The sequence below is a fragment of the Capra hircus genome, chromosome 25 (genome assembly GCF_001704415.2).
Source record: "Capra hircus breed San Clemente chromosome 25, ASM170441v1, whole genome shotgun sequence".
Taxonomy (NCBI): Eukaryota; Metazoa; Chordata; class Mammalia; order Artiodactyla; family Bovidae; genus Capra; species Capra hircus.
Genome location: NC_030832.1, coordinates 971,065 through 988,733, shown reverse-complemented (window position 1 = coordinate 988,733; position 17,669 = coordinate 971,065). Strand labels below are relative to the sequence as shown.

Here is a 17,669-nt window from a genome sequence, read left to right as displayed (position 1 = left end):
ACGTGGGCGCCGGAACCGGAAGTGGTGCCCGCGCGCAGCTCGGCCGCCGGAGGAGCCGAGACGCAGTAGGCGCAGCGGGCCCGGCTTCCCGCCATGGGCCGCCGGAGGGCCTCGCGCGGGCCGGGCGCGGAGGGCGGCCGCGCTCGGCGCCCTGCGGGCCGTTCCCTGGAGGCCTTCGCCGAGGAGGTGGGCGCAGCGCTGCGCGGTGAGTGGGGCGTGACCCTGAGGGGGGCCGAGGGTCGGGCCGCGGAGCCGCGCCTGAGGCCGGATCCCCTTCTCTGCCCACCGCAGCGTCCGTGGAGCCAGAGGCCCCTGAGGACCAGGGCGGCCCGGGCCCGGCGCAGCTGCCCTGCACGCTGGCCATGTGGGAGTTGGGCCACTGCGACCCCCGGCGCTGCACCGGCCGCAAGCTGGCCCGCCTGGGGCTGGTGCGCTGCCTGCGCCTGGGTCACAGGTTCGGCGGCCTCGTGCTCAGCCCCGTGGGCTCCCAGTACGTGTCCCCCGCAGACAGGTAGGCTCGAGAGAACTGGGTGCGGGGAAACGGAGTGGGCCTGCCCGGACTCTTCTTAATTAGCCCCCAGCCCTGGCGCATCTTTCCCTTCAGAGCTCACCTGTTTGATCTGTCTAGTTGGCACAGAACCCAGGAGGTAGCAGGCTACAGTAAACATGTGTTGAGTGAATAAAAGCCTTCTGGAGGAACAGCTTTCCCCCAGCTGCCTCAGATGCTTGGCCCATGAGATTCCTTGAACGATGTCTCTGAATCCCCAGGGCGGCCAGTCTCCTAGGACACAGCTGCCCTGGGGCCAGCACCCAGTTAAGCCAAGAACCAAGCCCTACACTGCTCTTGGCAGACACCTGGTGGCACAGTCTGGGGTCGCTGTCATCGACTGCTCCTGGGCCAGACTGGATGAGACTCCGTTTGGGAAGATGCGTGGGAGCCACTTGCGGCTCCTGCCCCACTTGGTGGCCGCCAACCCTGTGAACTATGGCCGGCCCTGCAGGCTGTCCTGCGTGGAGGCCTTCGCTGCCACCTTCTGCATCCTGGGTGAGTGTCAGGGCCTGGCAGCCTGGAGCCGGTGTGCTTTTGCTGCCAGTCCCGGGAGGAGCCTGACCACATGCTGGGCGGTGGCCAGGGTTTCCTTCCAGCTCCCGCTTGAGTCCTCTCCCTGAGAGGCGGAGGTGGAGACAGACCACTGGCCTCCAAGCTTCTGTCAGGGCACGACGGCCCCCAGAGCCCTGTCACCCCAGCTCATCTCCTGAGAACTTAAGGTCCACACGGAGGCTCAGGGGCAGTCCCGTGAGATGCCCTGTGGGGAGAGGGCCTTGGTGGGCTGCAGAGGGCCGTGGGCCGGTGTTGGCGGGACTCTCAGTTCCTGAGGGCCAGGAGAGGGACTGTCTGCATCCATGGGCTTCCTGCCTCCTGCACCGACAGGTTTCTCAGACCTCGCTGTCATTTTACTGCGGAAATTCAAGTGGGGCAAGGGCTTTCTGGATCTGAACCGCCAGCTTCTGGACAAATACGCGGCCTGCAGCAGCCCAGAGGAGGTGCTGCAGGCAGAGCAGGAGTTCCTGGCCCACGCCAAGGAGCACCCCGAAGAGGAAGAAATCGGTGAGGCCTGGCAGGGACACCTGCCGCCCAGGTGGGAGCCGGACCCTCCAGGCCTGCCCCCTCCCTTGAGAAGCCCCAGGGTTGGGAAGACCTTCCTGCCACAGCCGTGGGACTCCTACTTCAGGCCGCTTTCCTCCTTGATTCTTCCATTCAGATCCCTTTGATGTGGACTCAGGGCGAGAATTTGCAAACCCCAATCGGCCCATGACTGGCTCCCGGTAGGTCCGCCAGCTTCATGACAGCCTAGACCCAGGGCTCTCCTCCACCTCTGATCTCAATCCCTCCTTCTGCAGGGTGGGGGAGTGTCTTAAACATCAAGATGGTTTTCTGACTGCAGAGAAGGGAAGCTGGAGGGGTTTCCACTTTGAGAGGATGTCCTCAGCTTAGGGGCTTTGGTGAGTGAGTAGGTGTGTCGGGGAGGCCAGTGGACATACCCCTCTCTCTCCGGCTGCCCAGAGATGGTGCTGACAGTGACACTGAAGATGAGTCTGAGGAACTTGGGCCTGACCCTGACGGCGGGGGAGACGGCGGCAGCAGCAGCCAGGAAGAGGAGGAGACTGCTGAACAAGGGGCTGAAACCAGGGTCCCCACAGAGATTTGGAAAGGAATCAAGAAACGGCAGAGAAACTGAAAGTTGCAGAGGTGTGTATTTTTGGAGGCGGAGTGACGAGAACATCTGGAGATGGCAGTGGAGCTTGTGGGAACACAGACGGGCCTGGCGGCCTCAGGCCATGCAGCTGCGAGCAGGACTGGACTCTGACCGGGTTCTTTCCCGGTGCATCTTACCCAGCCTTGCTCTGGGTCCTGCCTCAGAGCCCTCTCAATGAAGCTACAAGCCAAGAAGACCCCCGAGTGAGCCTCTGCTTCTCAGCACTTGGCCTCTAGTGAGCCAGATCCTGCCTAGAGAGCCTGGGGCGTAGAGATGGGACCCCTGGGTAGGTCTTGTGTGGACGCTGTGCATTCATGAAAAGGAGACGGCCACACAGTTGGCACAGAGCGCCTTACACTAACCCAGCCAGCCTGGTGTGACATCCTCAGCCTCCCACAGTGACCACAGAGGTCCCTCTTCTGGGCCTGTGAGCTGGGTGGGAACTGGAGACCTGTGGAGCTCTGAGGCAGAACCCCTTCCCTATGCCCTCTTGGGGAGGGGCATCCCCAGAGAAGGTGGGGGCACTGCAGGTGTTCACCTCTCCCTCAGAGGCCTGGATTGTCTAGACTCCAAACCCAGACCTTCCAGCCTCTCCGCTTAAGGAGACTCTGCCCCGACCCCAGAGAGGCCCAGGACAGAGGTCTTCCCTGGTCACTGGTGACATTTAGGGGTGGATGATTCTATGTTGGGGGGAGGGCTCATGGCAGGATGTCAAACCACACTTCTAGCCTCTACCCACTGGTGCCAACAGTACAGCCACCACTCACTCACGGGGTGTGACTGATCCCCCCTGCCTAACGTCCCCTGGGGGCAAGGCCCCCAGCTGAGAACCTTGCCCTAAGACCAGGGCCCTCCCACCCTGAGGCCATGGAACCTGAGGGAAGGGGAAAGCTCACCTGGTGGCCAGGACTCGTCCAGTCGGCTGTCCAGATCCAGCAGGGTAGGGCTTACTGGGCACAGGGGTTCACAGCACATACCGCACAGACGTGGCGGGGCAGAAGGGAGCCAGGGGGTCCAGCCACAGAACACACACCATGAAGCGGGGAAGGGCGCCCTGGCGGGGCTGCACAGAGCTGACCACAAGGCGAGAGAACAGCGCGGGATGTGGGGAGGGCTTGGCTCTGGCCCGCAGGGCTCAGGGGTCCGCCTCCATGTACTTCTCCAGCTCCCGCAGCCTCTTAACAAACTCCTGCGCCTCCTTGTTGGGGCGACCCTCCAGCATCCGAAGCGCCGACCTCACTGCGGGCGGGGGCGGTGTCAGTCCTCCTGGCCCCGCCCTCGCCGCTCAGTCACCCTGGACTCTGCAAGGGGCGGGGCCAACATCGGCCCGGCTGGCCCCGCCCTGCCGGCCCCGCCCTGCCGGGAGCTCACTCACCCTGGGCTCGCGGCCGGCGCAGGTGCAGCGTGACCGGCTGGCCGGCCCTCGCGCTCCCTCCCACCTGGGGCCTCGCGACGCCGCCAACGCTGCCCAGGCCCAGGGCTGCCTCCCCCGCGAAGTCGTTGGTGGACAGCCAGTCATGGTCCATGACGGTGAACAGCACGCAGGCGCCACGGCGGCGGCAGGCCTCTGCTGGCACGGAGCTGCACGGTGGGCGAGGGGAGGCAGGTGGTTATCTGGAGCCCTGCTCCCCACTCCGGGTCGGCAGAGCGGGGAGGGACACTCACAAGTAGAAGAGCTCGTCGTACACGGGGTGCAGCGTCCGGCTCTTGACCTGGGTCCTCTGGCTGCGGACCAGCGGGAAAAGGTGCGGCGGGCCCAGCTCCACGATCACAAAGGGGTCGCTTAGGCCTGGGGACACGGCTGTGAGCGCACCCAGCCGCCAGCCCCGCCCCGCCCGGTGCCAGCCCTCCCCACCGCTCGCCCGCACCGTTGGCGTCCAGGGGGAGCAGGTCGGCGGCGTGCAGCACCTCCACCGCCAGCCGCTGCTCGGCCGCCTCATAGTGGCAGCGGACGCTCAGGCGCCCGAACCGGTTGTGCTCCAGGGATCTCTGTGGAAAGGCCAGGAGCCGGTGAGACGAGCTCGGGGTCGTCGGGGAGCGGAGCCTCGTGCGCGCACCTGGGCCGCACTACCTGCTTGAGCTTGTCCAGGTAGTACTGCTCAATGCACTCCCGCGTGGAGCACTGGTGCAGGCGCAGCTCCTCCTCTAGCCTCTGCAGGGAAGAGGCGGCGCCTGGTGATGCCGAGCTCCTCACAGGCCCCATTCACGCGCAGAGCGGGGCTCAACTCAAACCTGGGTCTCAGGTGTCGACTCCTCCCCCTTCCTCTGTCAGAGACCCCAGGGCCAAACCTCACCTTGTAACTTCCATCTCTCAGGCTCTCCAGGGGCAGACCCTGGCCCTCAGCGTGGAAAAAGTTGACCAGGGCCTGGGGTGGGGCAAGAAAAGAGAGGTGTCAGGGGCCGGGTGGGTGCTTTAGACAGAGAGTGGGAATGAATGAAGCCTCGAGCAGCACCCGGCCTGGGCTGTCTGGAGCCCAAGGCAGAGCCACTCATACCTGGGCCGTTATCAGAAGCTGCCAGGAAGCTTGGGGAAATGAGGACACCCAAAGCCAGACAGCTGTCAGAACAGGTGGCCCAGGTGCTACTGACTCAGCAGACTCAGGGAAAAAGATGCTGCCTGATGGCTTCCCAGAGGAGGAGTGTCTGGGCTGGGGACCAGACTGGAGGGGAGCGTGCAGCTGGAAGGGTCAGCAGTCTTATTGCGAGGGGGCGGGGGCAGAGGGGCCAGGAACCAGGAGTTCAGGCAGGAAAGGCTCTTCCATGGGGCTCTACCTCCAGCGTGAAGTGGAAGCGCCCATAGAAGTCGGCAGACACGTCTCGGTTTGCTCCCAGAGCCTGCAGGATGGCCTGCAGCAGCAGCTCCCAGAGGGCCTCCAGCACCCTGCAGGATGCTCAGCATCTGTGACCCGACCACGGGCCAGCCCTGCTCTGCCCACCCGCCCAGGACCGTACCTGCTTAGGTTTTCCTTCACCAGCGAGGCGTTCAGCAGAGCCAGCTTCTCATCCAGGTACTTCAGAAGGGGGGCCACAGCCTGCAGGTAGGGTCCTCAGACTAGGACTGGGCCCCAGTGCACACGCGCATTCTCTGCCGAGCCCAAGACCTCGGCTGGCAGGGCACTCACCTCATCATTCTGGATGGAGTCAGGCGAGAGGCTGACGTGCTGCACATACTTCCTGACGTCACCCACCATCTGTGGGAGAGCAGGAGAGAGGTGCTTAGCAATGCGGGGTGCAGGAAGGGGCAGCCGGCTCCCGCCCCAGCCCACCAGCCCTGCCACCTTGGAGGTGAGGTGTGCCGTCACGGTTCGGGCCTCCCGCTGCAGGTCCTCGTCCAGGGCCTGTGTGCAGCTGAGCAGGGGCCGTGGGAGCGTGCCCTCAAGCCCCGCAGCCCCCTCCGGCCACGCCAGGCCACGCAGTGCCTGGCCAGCAGCCTTGCGGAGGAGCTCCACGTCGTTGAGGACCACGCAGAGCTGGGGAGGTGTGACGGACATGCATGGGCTGGCAGCGGGGTGGTGGCCACCCTGAGCCTCTGCCCCCCACTCCTGCACCCCCCTGCTCACGGGCTCGCTCACTGCCTCTCCAGCTGCCCCAGGCTGAGCGTCCACCTTCTTTCGCAGCAGCTCTGTGTAGAAGAGGGCAGCTTCACACAGGTCCTGGGGTGGAAAACGGGGGCTCAGGAGCTGTGGGCTATGTCCTTTCTACACCCAGACCCCAATCTCCTCTTGGTGGGTAGTCCCCACCTGGCTGAGCTGGGTGCCTAGTGTCTGGGCCTGGGCGGGGTCAGGCCATGCCAGGCAGGCCCACAGCTCCTGGATGTGGCTGAAGCAGAGGCTGGCAGTGGCTGCAGAGCTGCTGTGCTTGGAGGAGGCATCCATGGGCTCCAGCTAGCAAGCAGAAGGAGGCCGAGGTTGGGGGGAGCCCGGATGAGCCCAGCCCCCTCAAGTCTGAGGGCTCACTCACTGTGTCCACATCCACAGCTCCCTGAAGCCTCCACTTGGTTTGATCCCGCAGCACCTGCAGCCAAAGCTTCACAGCAGGCAGGAATGGGGCGTGGATGCCGGCCAGGGCGAGGGAACGGCTGTCCCTGCAATGCGAGGCCCGTCAGCGCTCACCCTGATCAAACACCTTGACCCAACATGTCCCAGGTTCCCAGCCTGTGGAGGCTCTGGGGAGACTGCACAGAGAGCCCTCCAAGAGGAGACTGGAGGACAGGTGGGGCAGGGCACCCACCGGCCTGGAATGCTGCTCCAAAAGCGCTGGATGTCCGCCAGGCTCAGGTAGAGCTCAAAGAGCCCTGAGGCCACCTCCAGGGTCATCTTGGGGCTCAGCTCCTCTGTCAGCACCCAGGCCTCTTCAGCCACCTGCCCAGGAGGGTGGACTCAGGCTGGTAGCAACAAGGAACCCCAGGCCCCTTCCCAGCCAGGGGGCTCTCCCCACACCCCCTCCTCACCAGACGCTCCAGCTGCCGAAAGGTGAGGGTGAAGAAGTCGACCTTGATGATGCTGCAAAGGACACACCTCAGACACCCGCTCGCCCTGCTCCCCAGCCAGCTGGTGGCACTTTAGGGGCTGGGCGCAGGGTCAGCAGGGAGAGCCCTGGCCCCACCTGTGGAAGAGGCTGGCGTAGATGCCGTAGCAGGACTGCAGGTCCTCGTAGATGGTGTCAGCCAGCTTGACCAGCCCGGCAAGGCGCTGTGGGCCTGGCTGCAAGGAGGCCCAGCACACTGACCTTCTGGCCTACACTCACCTGTGGCCCCTCACCTCCCCTGTGGCCACACCCCCCCCTCTGCCACCACACCTGCTCACGAGGACTTTGGGTGTTCAGGAGCTTGTCGAACCATTCACGGTTGCCTCTCTGCAAGGGAAGCCACCGAGGAAGTGTGTTGGGTGGGAGGGAAGAAGGGCAAGTGTGTGTGGTTCCGCAGGTCCAGCCTGAGGGCAGGGGCATGGGCAAGGACGGGCAGTTAGCCCAGACTCAGCTACCAGACGCACCTTCAGGGCAGCAGCAATGTCCATGTTTAGCTCAGTCTCGAAGGGGCAGATCTCAAACGAAGGCTGGAAGAGCTGCAGCTTGCCAAGACACCTGGGCGAGGGGTTGCAGCTGACTGGGTGCTGCCCCACCCAGTCCCCCCACCCCCACCCCCGGGAAGCGGCTGCACCCACCCAGTTCCCCAGCCCCAACCCCCCACCCACAGATGAGCGGCTGCACCCACTTCAACAGCAGTTCCAGGCGATAGACGGCTGTGCTGTTAGTGGCAGGAAAGTAGTCCCGGAGCTGTCGCAGTAGCTGAAGCCCAAACTCAGAGAAGGCAGAGAAGCTGTCTGCCAGGCCCTCCTCCTGAGGGACAGGGCCCTTCAGAACGGACTGCTGAGTGCCCGCTCCTCAGCAAAAGCAGCCGGTCTGCAAGGCCCTGCCCTGAAGAGCCCCCTCCCTACTACGGGCCTCCAACCCCACTGGCCTCGCCCTGGTGCCCTCTCCAGCCTCCACAGCGCCCCCTGGAGACACAGACGCCCCCAGGGCCTTCGCAGCACCAGCTGCGCTGCGCCTCCTTCCATGCGGCCCACTCCCTCCGCTGCTCGCGGGGATGAAGCCGCACGGCCCGCCTCCCGCGGTACTCCCCCTTGGTATCGCACAGCCAGGTCCTGGGACCGCACAGCAGCTGCTCTCTCCTAAGCCCGCGCTTTGTCCGCTTGTTTTTAACCCCCTACCACTCCCACAGGCTGTGCACCCCAGCAGGGCAGGACTCTGGCGGTCCTGTCCCTGCTTGTCCCAGCCTGAACAGCCCCCCGGCACACCCTTCAGGAACATCTTCATGCAAGCCCACCTGCTCTTGGGGCAGCGAGCCCGCCTCCTCCCAGTGCGCCTGCAGGTCCTCTAGCAGCCCCAGCAGGTAGCCGTAGTCCAGGGTGCGGGTCTGATGGTGGCGGCTGCTGACCTGCCAGTGCCTGCGGGGCCCCAGCCCAGGCTCAGGGCAGCTGCGTCAGGGGCCCGACCCAGCAGGGAACCCGTGCCCCTCCAACTGACAGCCCCGCCCCTTTCCGGACCCCGCCCCTCACCGCCCCGCCCCGTGCGGCAGGCCCCGCCCACTCACAGCACAGCCAGCTGCAGCGCCGACAGGTTGCTCTGTGCGCCGTGCAGGCAGAGCACGGTGGCCGCAGGCCCGCTGAGCTCGCCGCGCCAGCTGCTCGAGTTGGGCTGGGGGACGGGCTGGCCGTGGGTGGAGGCGAGAGACCCCCATCCCCTCTCGGCCCCCAGGTCCCTGGCCTCCCCGCCTCGCCTTACCCACGCCATCCCTGGCTGCCCCTGGGGCCCGAGGTTGGCGCTACCTCCTCAGCTCGGTGTTCAAACTGCAGCAGACGGCTGAGCAGCAGCAGGTACGACAGGAAGCCCGACCGCCCACGCTGGCTCATGTTCGTGTCCCTCTGGAACGCAGGGCCGGCCGGTCAGCAGCCCTTCTTGAGCCTATGGGCTGGGGTGCAGGGCTGCAGGAGGGGGGCCCTTGGCTCCCACCTGTGTGGTGATCAGCTTGAGGACCAGTTGGCAGTCACCCTGCACCCGGGAGGCGCTAGAGCGCGGTTCCAGCTTGAACCAGCGGTCCTCCCCAGCCACAGGCACCTCCTGGGGGAAGGGGGTTCAGATTGGTGTTTCTGTCTAATGCCCCCTGCCCGCACAGACTGTCTCTGGGACTGCAGGAGAAACAGGCCTCTGCTTCCTACTGAACTCTGGTGACCAGCTCAGGGTGCCTGGACACTAGGGGTTCCTGGAGGTGTCCCTCCCCCCTTGCAGCATTATGTTCCCCCAGCCCCAGCCCAGGAAGGATGGGAAGCTGCTGGGGCATCACGGGGCAGAGCACCAGTGGGGCAGGACTGCTGCCAACACCAAGTGGGACACCCAGGAGCAAGCATTCGGCAAGCGAAACTGCCAGCCCACTCACCCGGACGGGTATGTTGAGGCACCCCAGGAAGTCATCAGTGTGGTCCTCAGTGGGCCCCGCTGTCCCATTTGCGCGGGCAGACTTGACAATCTGTTTGAAATACCTGGGGGCAGTAGGATGGTTTCACACCTGTGGCCCCTGAGGAGCCCCCACCTGCTGGCCCCTGTGGCCAAACTGAGAGTCAGGGGTTCAAGGGTCCCACCTGCCCCACCTGCTCACGCCCTTCAGGCCGATGACCTCATTCAGCTTCCTGCACGCTTCCACCAGGGACACATCATCGTCGTGATCCCTGGGTGGGGAGGGGGGCTGGCTTGTCTGCAGCTCAGCCTGGCTCTGACTGCCCCCTCCCGCTCCGCCCAGACCAGAGGCACCCGCACCCCTGCCCTGCAGGGCACAGAGCCTCTACCAGATGTCCAGGTGCAGCTGGTCTGTGCCCACGTCCTCGATCTCACTGTAAGGAGAACAGAGAGGAGGGTCCAGGTGATGCCCTGCCCAGTGCTGGGGCGAGGACAATTTCTGAGCCTCGGTTTCCTGCTCTGGAAAGTGGGCACAGGACCAGCCCTTCGGTTCCCGGGGGCAGGCACTGAGACCACCTACGGGCATAGCTGCCCCAGGATCAGCTGGCACCACCGCAGACCCCGCCTAGCCACCCCGCCGCCGAACCAGACAAGGAGCCTTACAAGAGGAAGTGCTCCTTCCACACGGGGTTCAGGGTGCTGCTCTTGACCTCGGTGACCTGGATGCACTTGGCTGGCAGTGGGCCACCTCGCTTGCTGCCCTTGCGGAAGCTGAAGCGCTGCTCCTTGTGCGGGCTGGGCTCCCGCACGGCGCCTGAGGCCGGCAGGATGCCCAGCATGCAGTACGGGTCACTGAAGCCTAGGACGTGGTGGGTGCCTCAGTCCCAGCCCGCCCTGGGGCCCCAGACCCGGCCCACCCCCCAGGCCTCAGTTCCAGCGCCCCCACCCCCCACCCCGGGGCCCCTGACCTGGCTGCTCCCCGCTCACCGTTGGGGTCTTTGGCCAGCAGGTTCTTGGCGCGCACGACGGAGACTTTCAGGGCGTAGGTGGGGGCCTGCAGTGGGGGCAGCGACGGTCTCTGGGGCTCGGTGTGGGCCTGACACGGCCGGCTCTGCACCCCTCCACCCCGAGCCTCTGCCCACAAGCACTGCAAGGGGTGGCATCTGCCCAGCGGGCGGCAGCCTCACCTTGGCCCTCTTCACGCGCTCCACAGCTGCGGCGTGCTCCTCGGGGCTGGTGCCGAACACCTGCGGGCCGGCAGGTGTGAGGCCCAGGTGCCCTTGAAGCAGGCCAGTCACCACCCCGGGGGCTTCACGGGGCGGGGGCGTGCACACAGCAGGAAGAAAGGGGGCTGTCCACCCGCTGGTTTGTCCTTTCTACCTTTCTGTGTGTCTGTCCGTCCTTCTGTGTGGGCCCCACATCTGTCTACCTGTCTTTCCCAATGTTCTTTGGAGCCGTGTCCATCTGTGTGCTCTTCTGTTTGGGTGTGTTTGTGTGTCTGCCCACCTTCCTGGGCATGCCCGTCAGCCTATATGTGTCTGCCTGCGCACCTGTGTGTGAGTGTACGTGGGGCAGCTCTGTGTGTCGCTGAGGCGACAGCGACACAAGCAGGCGGGGAAAGTGTCTTGGCCACCCCCAGCGGCGGGGGGCCAGGCCAGCGAGTGGGCAGGGCCGGGGGCTCGCCTGCTGCAGGTAGCTCAGCAGGGCCTCCTCGTCGTCCACCTGGTCGGGGCCCATGGTGCCTGCTCGGTGAAGGACCGTGTACAGAGCCTCCTCGTAGAGCATGTCCACCTGCAGGCGGGGGCGTGGGCCCTGAGTGCCGACCGCAGGGGCTCTTGGCTCCTCGGACACACCCTCTCTGCCCAGCCCCCAGCCGCTCCTCCCACTGGCAGAGCCTGGTCTCTGCCTCTGAGCCTTCGCACCTTTGGGGCCTCCACCAGGGGTCCCTCCCCACCCCTTACCTCTGCTCACCCCCATGGGGAGGCCGGCCCACCCTCCCCAAACCCCCCACCCTCCCCAAACCCCCCACCCTCTAACCTCCTCTTGGCTCAAAGTTCTCAGGCCACGGCTGGGGTCCACGGGCTCTGCGGGGGCAGGTGAGCTGCTGCACAGCAGGACCTGTGAGGGCGCCAGGGATGAGCGTCTCCATGGCTCCCTGGCAGGGAGTGCTCCAGGGAGGGAGGGAGGGGAGCATGGAGCGGCCGCTGGGGAGGCCAGCCCAGGCCCATGCAGGGCAGCCGGGCCCGCAGCATCCACACCTCAGGGCACGGCAGCCCTTGTCTGCCCTCCCCCTTCTTCAGGATGAGGCGCATCTGGGAGAAGAACTCTACACCATCTCCGGGTTTCCTGCAAGAAAGGCCACACTCGGGGTCAGCAGACCCTCCGGACGCTGCAGCTCAGAGCATGTGCTGGCCCGCACGACTCAAATGGATCCCCGGGTCTCTGAACAGCTGGGGGTGCAGTGGGATGCCCTCCACGGCCTTGGGTTCAGAGCCTCCTGGGGGGGGGCTGGTGTGTGAGGTCAGGGGAGGAAGGGAGCTGGCCGGGGTCACCCACCAGGCCGCGGCCGTGGGCTCCGGCGGGTCGGCATTGCTGCTGGCCGGCTCCTCCTCCGTCCTCCGGCGGAAGGATGGGCACACCTGCACCTGCCTGAGCACGCTGCTCTTGATCTCCAGCAAAGTGGACATGGCAGGCAACCTGTGGGGCAGAGAGCCCTGCCTTACTGTCCCCTGTGGTCACATCAGATGCCACCCTGAGCAGTGACAGAGGTGTGAGCTGGAACTCAGAGGTGCCCTCTGCTGGGGCCATGGGCTCCAACCCTCCCAAGGCAGCAGACTTGCTCAGTCCAAGCCCCGCCCCCCCGCAGGTTCGGGCTTCCCAGACCAGAATGATTCGGACTGCACTGGTTTCAGGGGACACACAGGCAGGGGCCGCCAGGCCCAGGCCCCATTCCTCCCTTGGCATGAAGAATCCCCGTGCCCCAGGGTGACATCTAGGCTGCTCCAGGCAGGATGCTGCACGGTGGCTCGGTTGCTATGGCAACACAGGCCCTGGGAGCGGACAGGGGCTGCAGCCCCACAGCCCACACTTTGCAGAAGGGGAGTGGGACCTGCTCGGGGGACACTTTCCTGTCCAGGGGGCCCGGCCCTGGGCGCCCCTGAGGAGCGCACGGCTGTCACTGCCAACTCCAGCCCCCTACCTGACCGGCCTGCGCTGTTACACCCTCACACCTTGCGGGTGCTCAGTGCCCCCTGCAGACCTTAGGGGGAAGCCACCAAGGGCCCTGCAGTCCGCCTCTTCCACCCCGTGACCTGGCCCAGGCAACTACCTCCAGCCTTGGCCTCCCGATCCCCCCCGCCCCCAGCAGCGTCCCACAAGGTGGTCTCATGGTCTCGTGTGCCTGCGCTGAAAGTCATCAGGACAAAGCGAAGACCCTCTCTGGCCCTGGCTTGCTGGCCTCTGTGTGCTGGACACGCCATACTCCCTTGGCTCACCTGGGGACCTGCCCACTGCCTGGGTCACGTCCTTGTCCACTCGAGGGCGCCCCCCGCAGGCCAGGCACATCAGCCCGAGCCTGTCCTTTTCATTTGACAAAGTCGGAAATGGGGACCCCGCCGGATCCAGCTCTACTGGCCCGTCTCTCACAGGCACCTGGCAGTGGGGTAGCCGGGGAGACCCGCACTGCCCTGTGTGCCCACTGCCAGGGGCCATGTGAGTGCTGGCCCGTCCTCGTTTACAGGCTTGACCTCCTCCCGGACGGTCACCCTCTGCTGGGACAGCGGGGCCGGGCACACCTGCCGCCTTGAGGGTCCTGGACAGATTTTTCAAGCAAGCCGGGTGTATCTCCGGGGCGGGGGGCAGGGTGCCTGGGCTGCCATCACCGGTATGTGCCCCCTTCCAGCTCTCAGCTCCTCATCTCACTCCCTGATCCTCCAATCCTGGAGCTGCAGGGCCAGGGGAACCCATCCGGCCAGGCCCAAGAGCTGGGACAGGAGAAGGGGCACCTCGGCCTCCAGCAGCCCTGGACCCGCTTCACACCGGTCGGTGCTTGCCCCAGGGAGCCCCTACCCCTGCTGCGGGCTCCGCAGCCCAGAGAGCTGTGAGGTACCTGGGGTCTGGGTGTCACAGGTCCCCTTCTCCTCTCTAGCTGAGTGGAAAACACTGCTTCCCCAACAGCCCCCCAAAGCCAGGGAGCAGCCACTGCTTGAGCTGTTGCCAGGACAACCGCCAGCTGCGTCTACGTGTGACAGGGGCTCCAGGGCTCACAGTCCCGGAGACAAAGATGACGCAGGAGCCAAGTGGCCTGAGCTGCAGGGTGGGGGCCTTTCTCGGTGAGACCAGAGTGTTCAAGGCAAGGGGGGCCCCCTCCTCAGACCAGCCCTGGATGGGAAGTGACGCTCTGCTCCCCACACCTAGACCAGGAAACCGAGACCCCAGGCTCATGAGGCCCAGGGTCACCCAGCCAGCAGGCAGCCCGGGGTGGAGTCACGGCCTCCCAGGCTCTGGCGTCCAGGCGCTAAGCTCTTGGCTCGTCCTGAGTCCCAGGTGCAGGCGGGCCGGCCTGCCCCTGTGCTGCTCCCTCCCTGCTCCTGTCTCAGCCTGTGCCCAGGAGGGAGGCAGCAGCGGTGTCCAGGTGCAGAGGCTCTTCCTGGGAGCTTAGAAGCCCCCTCTGTCCCCTGGGAACCCCTGGGCTGCCTGCACCGCCACAGCCTCGCTGCACCCGGCAGCCTGGGCCCTGGGGCCAGCCAGCACCCACTCAGAGCTGTCATGGACAGAGGGTGTGGGGCTGGTCGTTAGGGAGCACTCACTGGCTGCCAGGGGCTCTTGGCGTGCATGGGGCAGAGTGAGCAGGGTACAGCCTTCAGGGGACCCCCTGTCTGTCTGATGGGCCCCAGAGGACTCCTTCCTGAACTTTCCGTGTCTTGGTCCCGCCCAGGCCTGGCCAGAAGCCCTGAGCAAGACACACCTGTATTCCCACTCAGGCCTGGCCACTGGCTCCAGTTTGTCCAATGAACAAAGTGAGGCCAGCCAAGGAGCTGGACGCCCCACAGGTATCAGGACCCAGCCGAAAGCAACAGGCCTGCTGTGTTTCAGGGCTGGGCCCAAGGCCTGGGGTTGAATGGGAAAGGATCACTCTGCGAAGTGATGTCACTGTCGCATTTCACATCTCAGTGATGGGGTGACTTGCCCAGAACCCAGGGCTCAAAGCCAAGCTGCGTCCTGCTAGCCCACCTGGGGGCTGGCACTGAAGCAGGCAGGTCTGGAGCAGTGGAGCTGAACTGGAGAGCCAGCCTGGTCTTCTAGAAGAGTCCCCAGCAGCCCACTGGCTGCCCTGGATGTGAATCAATACCCTCAGGGTGCTGGGGCCGCTCACTGAAACCGGTCCCTGGGGACTTAGGAGTAGGGCATCCACCAATGCTGCCCCCGGCATGAGTTAAGGGGGCGGCAGAAGGTCTGGCCTGGCCACCTGGCTCTCCCTGCTGCCCCCCAGCCCCCAGCTGGCCCCCTTCACTCTCCTAGGAGGTTCCCAGCTGCCCCTCTCCGCTGACTCCCTGCACAGTGCTCGCCTACACACAGTGCCTTCTGCAGTCCGCCTGCAGTGCCTCTTAGGAGCACTGCTCACTGGGGTCTCATGCCCACCCAGTTCCAGGGAGGGGTTTGAGGTCTGTATTGTAAACAATTCCGCGGGCGGACCTAGAGCTCTGAAGTCGGAGACCAGCAGTAAAAGGTTGGCGAGATGCTTCTAGAATGAACGCATTTAAAATGAAGTGCCCGTATGATCTTCCTCAGAGGTCCCCTCCCACCTGGCCAGCCGGGCCCTCTGACCTGCTCACCCCTCCCACTTCTCTCAGGGACAGGCTCCCGCCTCGCCCCTTCCTCCCGACCTCCGTTCTGACCTCTCCCCCACCCCAGTTCTGTCGGGGTGCTTCTCTCATTGGTGGGTGCTCGGTTCGGGGACAGTTTGGAAGCCTGGAGAGGGCGTATTTTGGGGGACCCACCCACGCCAGGAGGAATTTGGGGAAAACAAGGGGTCCTGCCAGGATCCGTGGGAGGGGGAGCGGGCCGGGCTCAGGGGCGTCTTAATCGCTGGAGGGTGGACTGGGAAACCCCGCGGAGGGTCTGGGGGGGGGGGGTCTTCGGTCCCCGTCCACCTGCGCCTTCCCCCGGATATAGGGGCGCCGGGTCCGAGCGGAGTGACCCTGCGCATCCCGGGGGGCAGTGGTCCTGGAGCCCCGCGCCCTCCGCGGCTGGGAGGTCTGGTCCCCCCGCCCCTCTGCAGTGCGCACCGTCTCCCGCTCCGAGGCTCCGCTCCTCCAAGCGGGGGAGGAGCCGCCGTCTCGGTGCCGACGGCGCGTCTTGGCACCTCCCGGCTCCCCGGGGTAGCGGCGACCGCGGTCCGCCGGCGGTCAGCCGGCCTGGGCTTCGACGGCCGGGCAGGAGTCCGCGGCACTCACCGTGGGCCGGGCGGCAGGGGCGCGGGGACGGGGCTCCTGCGGGCGCCGCACTCGGCGCCGGCTCCGGGGTCGCTACAGCCGCGCGACCGCTCACAGCCGCCAGCGCCGACGACTGAGCGCCAGGGGCCCCGCGCCCGGGCTGCAGGGGCCGGGGGCGGGGCTGAGCCTGTTCGCCCCGCCCCGCCGCTCGGGGCTCGCTTCCGCCCCGCCCCCGCCTCCCTCACGCCCCTCTCCGCCAGCGCCGGCGCCGCTAGGGGCGCAGGGCGAGGATCCACGTGCCCCTAGTGCCGGCCCGAGGCTCCTAAGGGGAGGGGGCTCGGGGCTGCCAATCAATCCACACGTGGGTAATGAGCCGGAGCAGACCCGCTCTGCATCACGACCCCTTCTCGGGGACCCCAGGGCAGACAAGAGTCGCCGAAACAGAACAGGATATGCCCGGGCCCGCAGCGCAGACTTTTCTGGAAGGGTTGTGTGGTCATCTCCAAAGTCGCCCTCCCAGCCAGCAGTGCCCCCACCACCAGCCTGGAGCGGGCCTGGGCCTGGGGACTCCGCCTCCGCCGTCCCAACCGCTCTTCTCAGAGGGGACAGCCCGCACCCCGGGGTGTGTGTGCTGCAGGCGTCAACTCAGAACCCCCGCAGCAATCCTCGTCACCGAAAGGGCGACCGACCCCACGGCCCACGTCTAGCCACCTGCCAGGTTACCCCGACGGGTGGAAGCCCTCTCGCGCTGTTCCCAGCCCATCTTTGGTGCCCCTCTACTGTGCCATGCTCACCTGGGGAGCCCGTAAAAACAGCGTGCTGAGCCCACCGGGGCCTGCTGACTCCCAGAGCTGGGGCGGGGCCTCGCCATCTGAGGCTTCTCCCACCGCAGCTGCGAACCCTGCGGGCTGCTCAGATGCTTGGGCTCCCTGGGTCCCCTTCCTGCCTTTAGTAGACCTTGCTGGACCCTCAGAGCACCTTGTACTTGGGGGATCAGACTGGTTTGGAGAAGTTTTCACCCCAAAGGACCTCATCTCTAGTGAGGGGACTCTAGGCTGGCTGGGGATCAGACAGACCTGGAACCCACTTCTGCTCAGGCCCAGAATTAAAGAACAGTTGGCTCTGGCAGGCCAGGGCTGAGCTGAGTGGAGGAGACCCTGGAGGAGCAGGGTTCAGCACAGATCTGCATGCGGAGGCAGCTGTGATTTCGCTATTCCTTGGTCTAGAGGGGACCAGATCCACCCCTCTCACCCCAGGAGGGGGCAGACACTGCTCTGAGAGGGCCACCACCTGTCTTAGATTCTAGACTCAGACTGACGTCTGAGCCACCTGTACCTATCTGTGCAGGAAGAGACGTGGAACCCACCTGGGTTGGGGAGAACAGCCCTGCAGGGAGGGGGTACAGCCCTGCAGGGAGAGGGGCAGCCCTGCAGGGTGTGTTCTGCTGCTGGAGGCTCTAGTCCCCGGTCCTGCTTCCATCTTGACCCAGCACAGCTGGGCAGAGCGGGTAGGGGAGCTCGGGAAATGCACAGCAGCTTTGCACAGATGAATCAGATGAGCAGGGGAGGGGGCTGGACCCCACACAACCAGCCGCCCCTTATCTTCCTTCTACAGGGGATAGGAATGGGGTCAGGGCAACTAACATCCTTCCCTGAGGATCTGGCAGGTCCTGAGCCAGGATCTTGTAGCTGATGCCCCCCCGCCCCCCGCCCCCTGCAGTCTTACGTCAGGTTCTTCCAACCTGTTGGAACAAACACGGTTTGGTTGCCATGGTGATCATAATGGCTTTGGGGTGAAGAGATGAGACTCTGCAGCTGCTGTAAACAGGAAGTAAGGAGGGGCAGCTGCCAAGGGAGGGGGCCCTTGCTTGAACCCCTATCCCATGCCCAAGGGGAGCCAAGGGGCTGGGGGCCAGCGCCACCCTGAAGATGCACCAGCCCCCAAGACTAACACCACAGAGGGCCCCTGGAGACCTCATACTCTCTTTTGCAGGTGGGGAAACTGAGGCCCAGAGAGGGGAAAGGGA

General features: G+C 65.5%; 2 protein-coding genes across 5 annotated transcripts; one reads left to right on the top strand and one right to left on the bottom strand.

Annotated features, from left to right (window-relative positions):
• On the top strand, positions 5-2,454 carry TSR3 (TSR3, acp transferase ribosome maturation factor). 2 transcript variants are annotated; one of them, XM_018040413.1, is made up of 6 exons: positions 5-205; positions 292-511; positions 852-1,045; positions 1,433-1,609; positions 1,764-1,827; positions 2,066-2,454. In XM_018040413.1, exons 1-6 carry the CDS (start codon positions 94-96, stop codon positions 2,238-2,240), a joined length of 942 nt encoding a protein of 313 aa, XP_017895902.1. In that variant the 5' UTR covers positions 5-93; the 3' UTR covers positions 2,241-2,454. The 2 variants fall into 2 exon arrangements, with proteins under 2 accessions (XP_017895902.1, XP_017895903.1); XM_018040414.1 differs by having other exon boundaries at positions 45-205; positions 292-490.
• BAIAP3 (BAI1 associated protein 3) lies at positions 2,238-15,758 on the bottom strand. 3 transcript variants are annotated; one of them, XM_018040412.1, is made up of 35 exons: positions 15,665-15,758; positions 11,766-11,906; positions 11,468-11,555; positions 11,247-11,327; positions 10,893-11,000; positions 10,397-10,456; positions 10,197-10,263; positions 9,873-10,068; positions 9,599-9,643; positions 9,404-9,481; positions 9,193-9,295; positions 8,769-8,876; positions 8,585-8,680; positions 8,350-8,453; positions 8,083-8,203; positions 7,471-7,595; positions 7,250-7,340; positions 7,056-7,112; positions 6,864-6,961; positions 6,709-6,760; positions 6,489-6,619; positions 6,219-6,342; positions 5,999-6,142; positions 5,819-5,911; positions 5,537-5,728; positions 5,381-5,449; positions 5,211-5,290; positions 5,031-5,139; positions 4,553-4,624; positions 4,330-4,410; positions 4,127-4,247; positions 3,924-4,047; positions 3,634-3,839; positions 3,155-3,497; positions 2,238-2,438 (listed from the first exon to the last, which is right to left on the bottom strand). In XM_018040412.1, exons 2-34 carry the CDS (start codon positions 11,894-11,896, stop codon positions 3,394-3,396), a joined length of 3,459 nt encoding a protein of 1,152 aa, XP_017895901.1. In that variant the 5' UTR covers positions 11,897-11,906; positions 15,665-15,758; the 3' UTR covers positions 2,238-2,438; positions 3,155-3,393. The 3 variants fall into 3 exon arrangements, with proteins under 3 accessions (XP_017895901.1, XP_017895898.1, XP_017895899.1); XM_018040409.1 differs by lacking the exons at positions 3,924-4,047; positions 15,665-15,758 and having other exon boundaries at positions 11,766-12,053; XM_018040410.1 differs by lacking the exons at positions 2,238-2,438; positions 3,155-3,497; positions 3,924-4,047; positions 15,665-15,758 and having other exon boundaries at positions 3,758-3,839; positions 4,127-4,410; positions 11,766-12,053.

Coding starts and splice junctions, on each gene's coding strand:
- TSR3 (XM_018040413.1), top strand. CDS start 94: ATGGGCCGCCGGAGGGCCTCGCGCGGGCCGGGCGCGGAGGGCGGCCGC. Junction 512..851: donor TACGTGTCCCCCGCAGACAG/GTAGGCTCGAGA, acceptor TGCTCTTGGCAG/ACACCTGGTGGCACAGTCTG. Junction 1,828..2,065: donor CGGCCCATGACTGGCTCCCG/GTAGGTCCGCCA, acceptor CCGGCTGCCCAG/AGATGGTGCTGACAGTGACA.
- BAIAP3 (XM_018040412.1), bottom strand. CDS start 11,896: ATGTCCACTTTGCTGGAGATCAAGAGCAGCGTGCTCAGGCAGGTGCAG. Junction 11,556..11,765: donor GAGCCCACGGCCGCGGCCTG/GTGGGTGACCCC, acceptor CCTTTCTTGCAG/GAAACCCGGAGATGGTGTAG. Junction 6,143..6,218: donor GAGCTGTGGATGTGGACACA/GTGAGTGAGCCC, acceptor TCTGCTTGCTAG/CTGGAGCCCATGGATGCCTC.